At 37.9% G+C, this 16,699-nt stretch overlaps 1 protein-coding gene across 14 annotated transcripts in view; it reads right to left on the reverse strand.

Moving 5' to 3' along the window:
• Positions 1 to 4,264: 4,264 nt before the first annotated feature.
• TRIP12 (thyroid hormone receptor interactor 12) overlaps positions 4,265 to 16,699 on the reverse strand; it is a 79,006-nt gene continuing 66,571 nt past the window's right edge. For 12 of the 14 annotated variants that reach the window (XM_054206465.1, XM_054206464.1, XM_054206462.1 and 9 more), the window contains 9 exons: positions 15,839 to 15,937; positions 15,183 to 15,297; positions 14,749 to 14,903; positions 14,072 to 14,236; positions 12,693 to 12,857; positions 8,996 to 9,109; positions 7,090 to 7,184; positions 6,775 to 6,878; positions 4,265 to 5,640 (listed from right to left, as the gene is read on the reverse strand). In XM_054206465.1, coding sequence (XP_054062440.1) covers positions 5,444 to 5,640; positions 6,775 to 6,878; positions 7,090 to 7,184; positions 8,996 to 9,109; positions 12,693 to 12,857; positions 14,072 to 14,236; positions 14,749 to 14,903; positions 15,183 to 15,297; positions 15,839 to 15,937 — 1,209 coding nt within the window. In that variant the 3' untranslated portion in view covers positions 4,265 to 5,443. Of the gene's footprint in view, positions 5,641 to 6,774; positions 6,879 to 7,089; positions 7,185 to 8,995; positions 9,110 to 12,692; positions 12,858 to 14,071; positions 14,237 to 14,748; positions 14,904 to 15,182; positions 15,298 to 15,838; positions 15,988 to 16,699 lie in introns of those variants that run through there. The other 2 variants (XM_054206463.1, XM_054206467.1) reach the window with 2 other exon arrangements.

The following is a 16,699-nucleotide window of genomic DNA, read 5'->3' on the forward strand; positions in this document are numbered from 1 at the left end:
TGTCTTCCCTGAGAGCATAGGCTTTACTTTACCAAAGATCTATGAAATGTACCCCGATTCTATCAGAAACCATTACACTAAATGCTCTCAATATTTAACCTCATCCACCACACGAAACAGCCACAAGAGGCCCTGGGAAGAGAGGGGAACCAAAGAATGGGAGGACAGGTAAAGCAATAAAACAGGAGTCCGTAATGTCTAGCTCCTGAGTTAAATGCCACAAAAAATTTTGTTGAATAACTATATACTACAGATTCCGATACTAATTTATTGTAGTTTTTCATACTTCCTGTAGAATCCCACCATCCAGGACAGTTAAAGGCAGGCAGCAGCCAGGAGTGCTCTCTAGACAGCTTATGAAGTGTCGTTATCTTTTCTCTCTACCTTTCCCTCAGTTGTATGTTTGGGAAATAGCTATTAAGATGGGATAACTGCAGTATTTCAACCTGCCTTGGTACCTTTACAAAGGGAAACCTCCTCCTTCCACCTTTTCAGGGTGCTTGCTGCCTCACAACATTTTCCCCCAGGCTTATCTAACTCTATCTTTAACAAGCTCTTAGCAACAGCCACATCCTATTATTAAAGGGGTGGGGGGACAGAGACAGACAGGACACAAAAAAAAAAAAAAAACAAACCAAAAAACAACCTACTCGCAACACACTTGTTGCTTTATCCCAACATGCTGCTTACAGCTTGAACTGGGCAGTTTCATTCTTAACTACAGGAAGTCTTCTGAGGAGCGGTAGAGGGAGCTGGGGCTGTTTAGCCTGGAGAAAAGGAGCGTGAGGGGGATACCTTATTGCTCTCTGCAACTACCTGAAAGGAGGTTGTTGAAAGGGGGGGTCAGAGGAAATGGGCTCAGGTTGCAGCAGGGGAGGTTTAGGATGGATATTGGTGAAAAATTCTTCACAGAAAGGGTTGTCAAACATTGGAACAGGCTGCCCAGGGAAGGGGTTGAATCACCATCCCTGGAGATATTTAAAAGATGGGTAGACGTGGTACTGAGGGACATGGTCTAGTGACGGTTTTATCAGTGTTAGGTTGATGGTTGGACACAATGATCTTAAAGGTCCCTTCCGACCTAGACCATTCTATGATTCTAAGATGTCAGAGGAGTTAGGAATTCCGCTCATCCTTTTTTTTTTTGTGGGGTGGAGGGGTAGCATGCACTTTCATCTCTCCTATTACACATTTTAGGGTGGTCTTTTGGCTTTCTTTTTCCTTTTTGAACAGGTTTGCAGGAGTTGCTTTTTAACTAGATTTAGAGGCTTTCGGTAACTTCCATCTAGTGTCTTGAAAATGTTGGATGTATCTTCACTGTCCTCCCATTTATGGTTCAAGATTTTGTGACTCCCTAGACACACACAGCAAAGGAAGAGACCCAAGACCTGTTGCTCCTCTTCCTCCAAAGCAGGTTTATGTCTGACCAACATGTTGCACAGTTCAGTAGCAGGACACAAGGACATAGTATTCCTCTAAAGGAATCTTCTACCCCAGTCCACTGAAGCCGACGTTCCTTGAACTATTCACTGTTAGTCACAGGCAGTAGAGCTATGAAATTTGTTTCCTATCTACTGTATAAACGTGCATTAATGCCTGTTAAAATACGCATGACTGTGCAGCTTCTGCTGTTGTGCTGAGGGCACGGGGGTGGGGTGACTACTGCTACTCTTGGGGCAACCAACTACGCTCATCTAAGAAGCGGCTATTAAAAACACAATGCATTGGGAGAAAGAGAGCAAGCTGAGAGCACACAACTGTGAAATTCTGCAGGATGACAGAGAGTTCACATGGTATAGAGGTTCTCCAGTTCAAGAGAGTAGGAAAGTAAAGTAGGAGGAAGAGACACGAAAAGCCCTGAGAAGGCTCAACGACCAGTAAGATTTCCCCACCCCTTCCAAACTTTTTATTGTAATCCATCTCAGCAAAGCTTTTTCTTTTTCCCCATTCTGCCAACATCCTTAGCTACAGAAAAGCATCTTGACTTGGACAGAGGCATGGTCACATCAAAAACAAGGCATTATCCCTGAAGCCAGGTAGACTTTCATCTCCTGTTAGAAAGGCCCCTGCAGAGGTACAGGCTTCTCAGATGACAGGAACTGGTATTACTCATTTGAAGACAGGTTGCTGAAAAGAGGGGGGACAGGGCCCAGAAACTCCACAGCTGGCAGACCTACCTCCAGCAGTGGCCAGAAAAGAGGGCACAAGTGATGCAAGCACTTGGAATTTCATCAGTCCCTGCCCTTCAGCACCCACCTTCTCAGCAGAGGAGAGCTCAGAAGGGAGACAGGAGAAAAAAACAACAAAACAAAACACCAAAAAACCCCACCACAACACAACATATGGTTGAGGGGAAAGAAGGAAGAATCCAGGCAATTAAATTATGTGAGCAGTCTGCCTATGACAACTTCAATACCTGATCAAGTTTGGCAATGGGAATGGGGATTTTACACATATTTGGAATTAATTCTTGTACATCTTCCTACAAAATATAAAGTAAAGAGCACTACAACTTACCAATTAATGTCAGATGTGATACTACTATAATGTTCCCTACACAAAAGACTTCTGTATAAAGCAAACATCAAACAAAAAAATTAAAAAAAAAATCACTGCACAAGTCCAGTAGCAGCTATCAGTGCTTGGATGGCACTTTTTTCTAGTTATGATTTTTTTTTTTTGCTGCTCTTGCTAATTTAGGGCATGAAACTCATCCAAAAAACAGTAACTGATGTACCCTAAAACCAATTGAACCTACCATGTTAAAAAAACCCCTCTATTTTCAAAAAATAAGACTTCTTATTGTACCCTTTATTATACCTTATAAAGATATACAAAACAGCTCAGTACTAACATGACTGCATGTTCTCCTTCGGGCTACACACTCCTCAACAGGCACCTGCACACACCTTATGACTGATTTTAGTTAGTTTTTCCCCTTAATCCAAGTTCCTGAAAAGGAGGAATCCCTAAAAATCTTGCCCCACCCCTCCACTTGTTCTCAACTACTCTTAGATACTACAGTTCTGTTTATAGGAAAGCAGAGCAGTCATGCAAACTGTGACTTTTCTTATAATTTACTATCTTTACCCTTTAAGGCAGACTGCTCTTCTAATGCACTAAAGGCTCCCCCTTATGGGGAGGAGGAAAAAAAAAAGTGTCACTCGAAAGAGTTTAATTCACTTTCAGGACAACTACATCCTTGGTCTGTGCTGCAAATGGCAGCCAGTACAACAACAACAAAAAAAAAACCAATTAATTGTCACCACAGGTACTTGCGTTTTTTCCTTCCTTTTTAAACAGGCAACCAACAACTTATTTTCCCACTAAAACAGTTACACAATGGCTATATATCAAATTTGAAAACTCCTCAAAATTTCAAAGTCGATGAAAGCCAGATTCTAGAGGGAGACAACATGGGTAAAAAAAATATCAATACACGTGATATTTTAATACAAAATATTAGCTTTTTTCTTTTTTTTTACACAAGTCAGGTTTTTTAAAATATAGAACCTTAAAAAATGAACAAATTGCTATCCACATACTATAAACACTTTTTTGTGCTCAGTTTGATCAAGTTATCAGAACAATTTAAACACCAGTCCATAGTTTAAACACTGCCTTGAAGTTTTATGAAAACTGCCGCACTGTGTACTACCATTATTATATGTACAGTGTGAAGCGCCTTCTTCCACTTTTAATTCGTAAGTAGAAACTGTTCGGTTACCAGGTTCTTTGTGCAAGGATTTCACATTCTACTCATGCTCACGACAGATTTGCATTACATTTCAGTGGTATGAGCAACCACATGTAATTCTGTGAATGTTCACTGGAAAAATGTCCGTTACGCATACTGAAATACATATTCTGGAAGTACGAGGTCTTCAGCTAGATAAAAGAAAACTTGTTATTGTTAGTTTAGGGGAAATACTAGCCTGATTAGCCAGAATTTAACAATTTCTAAGCACTGAAATGAATTTTGATTTCTCAAAGTTGAATAAAAGTAAGTAACTATCGCATTTTCATAGAGATGAACTATATAGCAGATACATCTCAGGAATATTTGTAATAGCCCGTTTTTTGAACCCATAGAAAGAAAAAAATTGCCCTCTAAGTTGGAGGTCTTAAAAGGTCTTGTTTTAGTAGTAAATCATCCAGAAGTTGCAGGTTGTTAGCCAAGTAGATTTTAGGATGATTTACTTGCATTGCAGTAATTTACACAATTGAACTTTATGCATACAGTACAAAACTATGAACAAAAAGGTGAAGCAAACTTTTTTATTTATATTCAGGTAAAAACATTAACCTGATGAAGTAAATTATTGCAGATTTGAGAAATCAGCACATAAAACAGTTGGACAGAGCATTGCTTACAGGTGCTTTATCTGTGTCAAAAGACAAAGGCTGAACTGTTTGTTCCAAGCTAGCGCTGGGGGGGAGAAAAAAAAAAAAACCTACAAAAGTAACCAGGAACTTAGATCAAGAACAAGAAAACTGTTTACTCAAACAGGGAATGAAACAACTAATTTGTCTTTTAAAAAACTTTACATCAATTCGAAATGCTCTGGCCTTACCACAATACACACTGGCCAGCCCAAGCTGTTGGACTTCAACTACATGAAAGAAAGAATTCTTCCCAGCCTCTAGTAAGAGGCTTTTGCTGCCTGTATCACTGTGTAAACAGCTCTAGAGCGTCGACTGGTAAAGGCTGTCGCCATTATATCCTACCACTACAGTAAAACTATGCTATAAGAAAGGTTCTACCTAGTTACAAAGGCTGAATTATATTGACAATATATATTTGATTTCAGTAAAATTTAAATTATCTTAATCAGAGAAAGAGGCACGGAGCAGTTAAATGCCCATGCTAACCAAAACATAACAATTGTTGAATGTTGCACACAAAAAAGAACCAAGTGAATTGCACATCAGACAATACATGAGGATGGGTAAAATTAGAGGCAGGTGAGGGTACACAGAACTAGTCTACTAAACTAGATTTGTCAAATACATGGTGTATTTTAATTTCTGTACTTATGTACAAAAGTTGTCTTTGGAGGAAAAACTTCAGACTTTAGCTAGATGGATACACACAGCCCAGTATTAAACTGCACAGCGACATTTATTGTTCCAGCCTGGAAAAACATCCCTTTTTAAATTTCACACAGCAAAGCAAGTTAAAAACTTCACTCATCAAATAAATGATAATTTAAACAAGAACTTGCTAAAGAAACCTTGTCACAACAACTTTTAGGGCCTGATCACTTTAAGTCCAGAGGGGCCTTTAATGAATATCAACCAAGTGTCTTTGTTTATAATCTGCAAGCCGTTTTTCTACAACAAGAAGGCGTAACACGTTTCCTTGACTCAGGTGACATATTTAGAAAAGAATCACGAGTTTCTCTTTTGCTGTAACAGGCAGACACTGCATTTTTCATTGTGATCAGGACAGATGGAATGACTGCTGCCCTTCTCTTGCAGCTATCAATAGTTTTTCACGCATTATCTCAATAGTTGAATAGTCCGGCAATTTGAGATAGTTCACACAAGTCATTACTGAGGGCAAGAAATCATCCGGATTCTCTGTAGACTCAAATGTCTTGCGCACAATTGTCAATGGAGGATTCAAACTTCGAAAGCCTATTAATGAGAAAAGACATTCAGAATGGGGGTTTTCAAGAGGAACAACTTTAGTTAACACTGTAGACTTCTAACAGCGACAGAAGCATGCATCTCGTAACCAACTGTTTTTAAAAGTTTAGAATATGGCTTTATAAGGCCACATAGCAAGCTAAAAAACACCCAGTATCCTTTCTGTTGGTTAGTTTTCCAAGATGGATTAAAAAAAGAAATAAGCTAGATGCATCTACTGCTAGTTCTGTGTTCTGTATGTGTAAAAAAAAAAAACCAACCTATCCCAATCACAGTGTATTTAAGAGTTTGTTGGTTTCATATACATTTCCTAAGATTCTCAGAAGTTATCTGACTGTTGTACCTTATTTTTTTACTCCAGCTTAGGTTTTTAGACTCCTAATAACCAGTCCCATCTGCACCATCTCTCCCCAAAAGAGCTCCAAAATTTATTTTTTTTTTTTTAAAAGAATAAACTCTTTCTTATAATTTCAATTCTTTACCTAGAAAAAAAGAACCCCAAGCCCCAAAGAACTAAGTAATGGAACAGATGCATAATTTCTGTTTTGACTTGCAAAGCATTCAGCTGAGAACACAGTAAAATGTGTATTCTGTAACGGTCCCCAGCAAAGACAACAAATTCCTCAGTTTTCCTCACTGCTTCTCATCTAAATTCTGAAATTTCAAAGAGGGGGAAATTAAAGTTTATCACTATGCTAGCATTGTCTCCTTTCTAGAAAAAAATCATTATTTTTTCCAGGTAGCAATGCATCCTTTTGTTGTTGCCATAACTTGATGCACCTCTAGCCAAGAAATACAGTGTTAAGGGGTTTCAGTTCTGTTTAAATTTTGAACTTATTTTTGCCTTCCAGTAAGTTACCTGGTAACATAAATTAAACCTGGAGAGAGTCAACTGAATGAGGCCTCATGAGATTAACACAAAGTTTGAGAATCCTACCTGAAGTCTACCCAGCCACTTCTGAAACTAGAAGCATCAAACAAGTATGAACCTCTAAAATACACAGATAAGTAATTTTTTCCTACGCCGAAATAATCCACTTATTCTGAAATGTATTAATAATATTAATTTTTAATTAATTTAATTAATATTATATACAGCAATATGTAATAAATAAAACCTACCTCCTACAGGCAGTCTGGGGCTACCCGTCACAAACTGAAGAAACAGTCTTTGCTGCTCACTATCAAAGCTACTGAGAATTTCAAAGAGATACTTCACTGCTCGACTAAGGAGGGGAAAAAAGCAAACTATTGTTATTTTGTTTACAGTTAAAATAATTGCATCAGATTCGTATTCAGTGCAGTATGAATATTTTCAAATAAATTTCATATAATTCTTTTAACTGAATAACAGTATATCAAGATTATTTAAACACATATTTTTCTAGTGCCTTTTAAAATATATTTTTTATTTAAATAAAACCAACATCATATTACCTGTCATGTGTATAACCGTGATCTGGCCTGCAACATTCCATTAAAGTCTTTGCATCCCAAGTGTCCGTTTTACTACCGCACAAAAGCTGCTCCAACTATAAAATTAAGAGACAAGGAAGGAAGTTTTGCCCTTTAGTACTTGAGGTAGAATGCGACTACTGTCGGTTCTGACAACTATTACAGCATTCTGCTTTCTGGAATGGCTTGCTGTAGAACAGCCTCAGTCACCGTGCGCAATCCTCCCAAATTCTTTGAATGGCATAGCTTCGTCCCAGGGCAGCCTCATTTGCTGAATCTGCCTTTGCACACAAGCCACTACCACATGAGATGCTGAACGTATCTCTTGGAACAGAGAGACAGTTCTAATAAGCATTTTATACTGGAGAACCAAAAATGCCTTAGCTTTTTGGAAATCTCACAATTTTTAAAGAAATCCAGGGGAACAGGATGAATAAAGTGTTTACACTTGCCTTTTAGAACTCTGAGAACTTCTTTGAAAGAAAAAAAAACATCAATCATTAGACAGAGATGGATCTGTCACATAGCAGTTTTGTACTAAAATTATTTTGCCTATTCTTTTTATGCACTTGGGCAAGCAGAGATGATGGGCTACAGCCAAAACATTAAAAGCTTCTACAGACTTCCTTCTAAGGTACATGAGGAGTTGTAAAGCTCCGACCTCAATAAAACCAGGGGTTTGACACACCTAGCTGTTCTGTTCGTGAACAAAGGAATTTTACAAGTTCTTTCCAATAGCTTAGGAATGGTTTGTAAAACAGCTCAAACGGCTGGAGAGCTATCAGCAACAGAACAGGAGATCACACCTGTGCAGCCTATTAAGGAATGATATATCTCACATTACTCATATGGCTTAATTTTGACCAACAGTATTAGTACATTAGCAATAGACTAGTGTCTGTATTTTAAAATTTCAAAGCAGAAGCAAGCATGAAACCATGCCAAGCAATGACAAGACAGAACAGCATCATCACATATACCACAAAACGGAGAACTTTGGGTAAAACACAGGAGAAACTAGAATAATCTGCCATTTTTACTAGCCTTACATTTCTTACAGAAAAGAAGGTGGTGGTACTTTTTGAAAGTAGTACCAACAGAGAGTCATGAAGAAGAATCACTATGAGCAGTTACAGATCTCAGCTTTAAAAGACTCTTACATTGCAAAGCACCAAGAACAAGAGAGTAATACAAAGGCTTGGCTAGCACACTGCTTCAGAGCATGCTTAGCATTTCTTCATGACACCAAAAGGTGTAAGTTTAGGAAGGTAAACAAACGCTTCGAAGTACAGTGGTCAAATAAACTCCCTAAAGACAGAGTAATAAACCATTCTCTCTTCTAGACCATAACGGTGTCTCGTTTCAGTCCACATAAGAGTGCAAGAATTTTAAAAGGAAATTGGTATGGTGGGTGGCAAGAACAAGGCAAGACCAACTATCCTTATTCTCTACTCCTTCACCTGAATCCCCTCTTACTGTCTAAAGCTTTGTTAAAGAGCTGACTACTTTTTTTTTTTTAATAGAACATCCAGGTAGCATCCACATCTACAGCTACTAAGAGGTACTGCAACACAATGAATTATTAAATTTACCAATAGAGAGCCTGCATTATAAATTTAAGCACTTTTCTCAGAAAAGCTGCATACACTCAATTTTAAATAAAATGAAGCTATTCACAATAAAAGCACCAAATAAATTACCACCAAACATAGAAATCTTTAACATTTAAGTATGCAATTTAAAGGACACCAAGTTTTACTAATATGCATCACAAGTGTAATGTACAGACTGTCACAACTGCACTGCCCCCAGAGCATACCTAGATTCAGACTGTCCATACCTGTAGGTGTAAGGTTATAAAAGCATCAGTAAAAACAGGTTTACCAACCTCCTCAGGATAGAAGTACTGAAGATGACTGAGGGGGAAGACTGATTCAAATCCATCTCTGAATGAGTCAAACTGTCTGGCAACACCTTCATTTAGTGCCCAGAATATAACCAACTGCAGGGAAGGAAAAGGAAAAAAAAAAAGTCATTTGAACAACAGAAGCATGGAATGATCACAAGTGAACAAAAGACTACAGCTGCAGAAAAACATACTACCGAAGCCCAGCCATATGCTCACTGTAGTTGTGGCAGAATTTGAACTTTGATTCATGGAGCTGCTCTACAGCATTGCCTCATTCTGCCTTAAATCATTAAGTTCATACTCCTGCACGTGAGCAAGTGCAGTGCCGCTGCAACGCAACAGGCAAAATTTGTTGGGTTTTTTCTTTATAACTTTCTCATGTGGCCTGTCATTGCAAATCAACAGAAGTCATTTGGAGTTCAAACAACCCCACATTTAGAATACCCTAAGCACGCAACACATGCAGAGTTTAAACAACTTATTTGCCTTTACTTTTGATAGAACAAAGTTAATACATAGAACTCCAAACAGCTGGTTAAACTGATTCTATTTAACAAAATATTTTCAAACAAATCAAAACATTTATTAGATATTTTTAGAAGCCTAACCTAGATGTTCTCTCTGTACACTGACTGCCATTTACAATTCAGCAACTGAGAGAAATCCTTAGGTATTACATTAGTTTCCCCCATGAAAACATATGTATCCATTTTGTAATATATAGTTATGAAAAGTAACTTTAGACTTTTTGTTATATTAAGTAGCTGACTATTAAAAGAATACATGGGGGGAAAAAAGAAGTAGTTTTGTGTTACTGGGATTTGGTACGAATCATAAGGCAAAAGACAGCAAGACAGTAGTCCAGGCTTTTTGTTTGTACCTGCAGTTACCCCTCCCAGGACCGGAGAGGGTAAGAAGCAGACAGCACACACTGAAACAGCAATCACGGCAGGAAGGGAAGGGGACATGACACAAACAAGACCAAATTTCTTTTACATCTCCTGCAGCCAGCATTTCTCCACTAAATTAAAAAAATATATTATACATGGCAGATTGCATGCCAAGTTCAGATTCTTTTGTCAGTTAGCGCTACTGATGCTACCACTCGCCTTGGCTATCCTCAACTCCAGCAGGAAATGAAGGCTTGTTGTAAATGCCATGTTGTCAACATACACCTCTGACCAGGAATGCTGAGAAAAGCTTTGAAAGGCATCTAAGCATGCCTCTGAATATGATTAAAAGCCTCACTGACACTGCTGGGGTCCAGAAGCAAGTATTTAACCCTGTCCCAGCGAGAGTTACCTGTTCCAGAGAGCGCTCTGAGACAAAAGCCTACTACGATGCTTTCCTACAAAGGAGTCGGGCATTGAATTTCAGGTAAAACATGTACCCCTATTTTCACACATCAAGTGCTAATACTGAAGAGCAAGCTGGTAAGCACCAGCAGCACAGAAGGCTGTTCTATTGAGTTCTATGATGTAGAATAGTCTAGGCTATTCTAGCAGCAGAGTTGCTGACCGAGAATTGTTATTACTTTTTATGACCAGGAGTGTGTGGCAAAATTAAGCTGCACTGTATTGTTGTGGATTCAGAGAGGATATCAAATTGTTACACAAAAGACTGCACTCTGGAAACTTTTTGTCCACAAATTTAGAACAAGCAAGTTGGCCTCTTTCTTTATAGTACAGGGGAGAAGTGGGGGGTGGGGAAGAAAATAAGAGAATAAAGTCTTTCACTACACTGACTGGTAGCTGATAGTCCTACTTTCTGATAGAGATAGCTCCCGTGGGAACCATCCTCAGGGAAAAAAAAACAAGGTGGAGGGTGGAATGACATGACTGCAGGAGAGGCATGAGGAGTAACAGTAGGATATTCTAGCTTTATAAGCTCCTTTTAACGGTAATCCACACTCAAGTTTTTAATGAAAATGACATTTTCAAGAGCAGGGCAGCTGACCCACAGGGAGCTGTACAGGCTAGCTGATAAATTAAATATATTTTTTCTAAATTGCAATTCATCATACTTGTGATACAGAGGACAATAATTTTCTCTCTTGAAATCTCTTCAGTTTCCTTGACATCAAGTCTGTAATGCTAATCACTGGGATCTAGTTTAAAGTCTCCTCTATAAGGCAGGAATATAAAGACAAGGATGGAAAAACTGCACATGTGTCCTTTAAAGAAAGCAGTCCCAAAAGTTGTTTAGAAAGAAGTGTAAAGCAAGCTTTCTGTAGTGATCTGCTTTTCTTTTACAATGCCGGAGGCCTGCAATAGGACAACTACAGGACATCCTGAGATGTCTGCAAGCCTGTCTCAGCAGATCGGATACCCATACACATTACCTAGAAGAAAAACAAACAACTGACTGCAAACTGTATGAAAAATCAGACCTCAAAGCAACCTTGCTCAGCTTTCCTCAGTAAACAGAGACTGCAAACGTCTTTTCTAACAAACTATGGTTGTTGGCATTGCCCACCTGTAAGTCTGCAAACAGCTTTATATCCAAATACGTTTAATTTTCTAAGTGACTCTTGACTAGCAGAATTTGCTTTCAGCAAATAAAGACTGAGAACTGATATGTGCATAACAGCTTGAATCTGGAAGATGAACAGCAACTGCTCAATATTCAGTTGTAATGATTATGAAATAACTTTGCAAAGTTCTCAGTTGATATCCAGGAGCTTATACGTCCCTTACTGAGGGAGAATGGTAGAATCATTTCTACCAGAACATCAGATATGTTTCTTATCAGTTCTTGAAAGTCTTAACAGTCCTCAGAGTGAAACTGGCAGCAGACTAACCTGTCAGAAAAATGCATTATTTAGGAATTGGAATAATGGCTTTTTCATGATGCAGTCAATCATTCTTACCTCTATCCCACTCATGACTTCACATGATACTCTTCCTGCCTTTTCTCATCTCTTTTTCAGGCTGTTTTTAACCTATTCCCTTTAACACTTTCTTATGCAGACGAAGTTTTCTACCATTTTGTTTTTCTAGGTTTTATGTCCCTTCCGACATAGGAATAAATGAAAATGCAGGTGTACTGCCAAATTATTATAGCACTATTTTGTCATCTGTTGCTTACCTTTTTTTTTATGGTTTGTTTTTCCGTGTGTGTGTGTGTTTTTGGGTTTTTTGTTTGTTTTTATTTGGGTTGGGGTTTTGTTTGTTTGTTTTAGAAAAAATAAACACTAGTCGTTCTAATTTTAACTCACAACCAAGCTGAATTTTTCTTAAATCTGACTCCAAAAAATTTCACTATTACTAGAGCAGTTCAGAGGCCACTGAAGTATGGGTAGCAGATGCTAAATCACTATTGCAAACAAATTCATTATCATACCCAGATGCAGGAACTTGTTAAAAGATTCTGAAAGTCCACAGCTCAAATTATTCCCCTTCAACACTTGTTACCCAAAAAACCATACTTTTGATGACTTCATTATGTATAAACCAGACTTTTTTGTATTATAAAATTTTTAAGTCAGATGCCCTGACTAGGATTCAAACAGTTCTTCTGTAGTAATAAACTGGTACAGAAGAGAAGCAATCAGTAGGAAAGTTATTGCTATGCCCAGTTCACAAGAATGAACTCAAATATACATGGAAACAAGCTAGTTGGGAGCAAGGCAAGGAAGAATAAAGAAAGGTTTAGTCCTAGCTTTGCTTTTACGTACTCTGAGGTACTCCTCTAAATTGTGGATGGTGACCGGTGTATCTTTTCCCCCTTTTTTCAGTTCTATATTAGGAAACCCAGGAAGTGTGAAGTCCAGCCCTAAGTCTTCCACTGAGCAGCCATTCATTGTCAGAGCCTCCAATGCATACTGTAGACTTTCTTTGGTCTAAAAAAATTGGAAGTGAAAACCAGTGAGAACAGTTCATTGACATTAATTTATCCAAAAGTTATGACCTGTAAAGCAATTTTGTTTAAGTAAACATTTCTATAAGAATATTACTATTAATACTGTTACAGTAATCCTTGCTTTCCCTTCTATATTTTTCATAGATAACAGTAAACGAAGACAAACTAAATAAACTACCTTAATGGATAAAACTTGAAAGATCATAACAGTACACTTTTTCCTAGCAATTTTAGAATTACTTTAATTTCTTGCACATTATTTATTTAGAAAATACTACTGCAAGAGAAGGTGCGTAATATGCTAAAGCTCTTAGGCTATGTTTTTTCCTTAGAACAGTTAATGGCACTCATATTTGGCATGCATACTGACATTTTTCAGCTTTCATCCACCAGGTTTCAGGTTTTTCAAACTCTTGTTGGGAAATTAAAAGCGGTGATCAAGGAGAGAGAGTCAGACAGTGAGGTGAAGAGGAACAAAGACCCACAAGCTTGCAATAACTTCACTAGTAATAAAAGCAGATGTATTAAGAGTATAAATTAGGTTATTACCACCTACCATCTATTAATGTTGGATGCTAGAAAGATCATGCATGCCAAAGACCTTTTATCACTACTCTGCAGCAGTAAATGGTATTATTTTCAGCTAAGAGTGGATAACCTTGAAAAATTAAGATCCTTCTATATCTGTAAGAGGGCCTGTATGCTCACATATGAAGCCAGTTTATATCAGTTCTGCATACAGCTCTTCAGTGGGGGAGGAAGAAGCCCACAAAAGGCACATTTAAGTAAACCTGAAAGTTTGACCAAACCAACTAGTAAGAAAAGCCAAGCCTTTTGAACGTTCAAAAATCAAGGATAGATATTTTTTCCCCCCATGATATTGAAGTTGGTTAGTTTTTTCAAAGTGAAACAAGAAGATGTTACCCGAGGCAAACATCTGGCAGTTTTAGCCATTTCTAGCCTATGTTTAATCACACAGAAATAAATTTCTAATGTTAGCATCTATATTACAGACAGACCACGTTTAATTACTAGCCACTGACTTAATAACATTGAAACTACTCCTTTTATTAGAAAGAAGTCATTATCACTGTCACCACCAGTATTAAGCACTATCATACAGTCTCAATTGTGGCCACTTAAAATCCAAACGTGTGAAGATGCACTCTTCCACTCTTAGGGTTACTTTCCCACCTGTGTTTTGTCCTGTTCAAGTCTTTTCTTTTGTCTTACAATATCTTCAAGGTGATATATTGATTTGGCGACTACTGGGTCAATACTGAACAAATCATGTGATGTCAAGGAAGTTTCCTGTCGTAGCATCCATTTATAAAAAGGAAGTCCAAGAGGAAGGTCCACCTAGAAATCAAAATGTTTTTTTAGTACTGAACTGTCTTCCAATATTGTATCTTTTGCTATTTTATCTCTTGACTAGATCTAGAATACTACTTACTAATTCATAGTTCTGGCACACGCCAAAACACCATGTCTGAGTGTTTTTACTTAAGAAATTTACAATCAAGAAGACACAACTGACTGCCTAGTGCATATCCATTAGAGCAATCAGCAAGCTAGCAGCTGGAATAATAACAAGCCCAAAATGATCTTGAAAGAAGACTGGAGAGAGCTTGCAACACATGGCAGGCGACGGCTTTTCCTTTTTTCACTGTGGTCTCAAAAGCCACTGTAAACATCTTCAACATACGCTACCCTTTCCCCCTCAAAAGCTCAGCCGCATCCCTCTTCCCCCTGCCCTAACTGCTAGAGCTGAAAATAATTCCATGCAACTCAATGCTATTTGTTCCCCAACACAGCCAGAACTAGAATTTCCATTTAACCCGTCAGAATCATATTTTCCATTTTATTCTCACCAGTCTAAAATCCATGATTGCCTTGGCCATTAGTTTTCCCAGAAAGCGGAACTTCATTTTAACTTTTGCAATGTGAGCTGGCTTGGCTGTTCTACCAAAAGGAAGTGCAAAAAGGCCTTGAAGGTTATGGATATACTTGGTACCTTCCTGGCTTCCTGTTGAGAAAGAAAGAAAAAGAAAGTTCAATACATACACTGCTAATTTTATTCCAGATGCAAGTTTGAAAGCAGCTACCAGATAACCATAACCTAAACTTTCTTATAAAATTAAAAAAACCAAACAACCCCCCACAAAGATAATCACACGCTATCATGAGGCATATTATCTGACCACAAACTGAGGTGCTCCTTCAAAGCCATTCACATAATTAAAGTCAACTGAGAATCAGTTCAATATTAGATCAATATTGATATTTTAGGTACTAAAACATTTACCTTTTGGATTGGCTAAAGTCACTTCTTCTCCCCTCCAAAGGCCTAAGTCTGCTCTCTGTAGTTCCTGAGATACAAGTGCATAGAACTCTAGCGTGGGGCCAAGGCCTGTGCCAACCTTCAGGAGGAGGAAGGGTGCGGGGAGAGAAGGGGGAATGAGATAGATAAATGAGTCCATTAGGTCAGTATGAATATAAAAATCTTTAGTTTGTCTGAGAAATATAGTACATTATTGGCTATAAAGACAACTGCATTGCAAAAAGCGTCTAGAGAACCTAACCTAGGCCAACGTTTACAACATGAGCGAGACAATTTGGAAAGACCACATATCAGAGGAATAATAGTGGAATAAAAATATTAACCAAGTAACGATCATATTATAGAGGAAATGCATGCAGCTGTTTAAGTATACTTAAGAGTTGGAAAAAAATGTGCTCTGCAGAATAAGATTGATTATGAAATTTAGCAGATCAGAAAGTTTTTTGTAGCAACTAAAAATCACAGCTAAGTGGATTAGGGATAATTAACAGATACAATTTTGTGGCACCAGCGATGGGAAGGACCAAGAGTCTGAGCAAGTCATTCTAGGAAAGTTGTAGCTTTTTTGTACTGATCTTCAGTGAAAAGGGGTTAAATTAGACTGCATTGATATTACTTACTTCATTCTCATACTGGATTTCCAACATGGCTCTTGAACTGCCTAGATCCTGCATCACAGATTCTGCCTGTTTCAACAGCTCATCTCTGTTCACAGTGCGCTACACATTAGAGAAGTTTTAAGTAGTGAAATTATGTCTGTAAGTCCCAGCTCCCAAGGCAGTTACAATAGGAAAAAAAATCAGTTATGCAAGTTTTTCCACCCCATGCTAACAGTTCCACAGTTCGACAATTTGTAAGCATATATTTTTATGAAATAATTCTTGCTTCTATATGAAAACCGACTAAAGTTTTTTTATATAAAATGAAAAAACACCACCTTATATCTGTATAACTAATAGGTACTACTCTTGCCAAGAATCTGGCAGTAGGACTACAACATAGTAGAGAAGTGTTATGTGATGTTACATACCTCAAACTAATATGAGGAGAAGAAAACACAGAATAAAGATGTCAAAAATCCAGCAACCTAAAGGAATAACCTTATACCCTGCCCTTGTGGATTCTCTAGTAGGGGAAGTCGTAGGTACCAAAAAACAGAACAAAACATGCACCCAACCAAAAGACAACCCCAAAAAACCCCACATAACAACAAAAACACCACCAAACAACAACAACAAAACAACCACACAAAAAGAAAACACCAACCCATAACAGCACTGGGATTCGTACGTATTGGAAGCTATTTTTTCCCCAAAGGTATTGAAGACCATATAGAGCAACACTATGCAACAGAACTTAGTTTAAGATAACAGACTGAAGACAAACACCCAAGACTCCCTCAATTTAAAATAATTACAGCTTAGTTTTATTATGTTGTGACAGGAGGTTTAATACTGTCCCAGACATGGACAATGTTTTTG

Source organism: Rissa tridactyla, chromosome 6, assembly GCF_028500815.1.
Source record: "Rissa tridactyla isolate bRisTri1 chromosome 6, bRisTri1.patW.cur.20221130, whole genome shotgun sequence".
Lineage (NCBI taxonomy): Eukaryota > Metazoa > Chordata > Aves > Charadriiformes > Laridae > Rissa > Rissa tridactyla.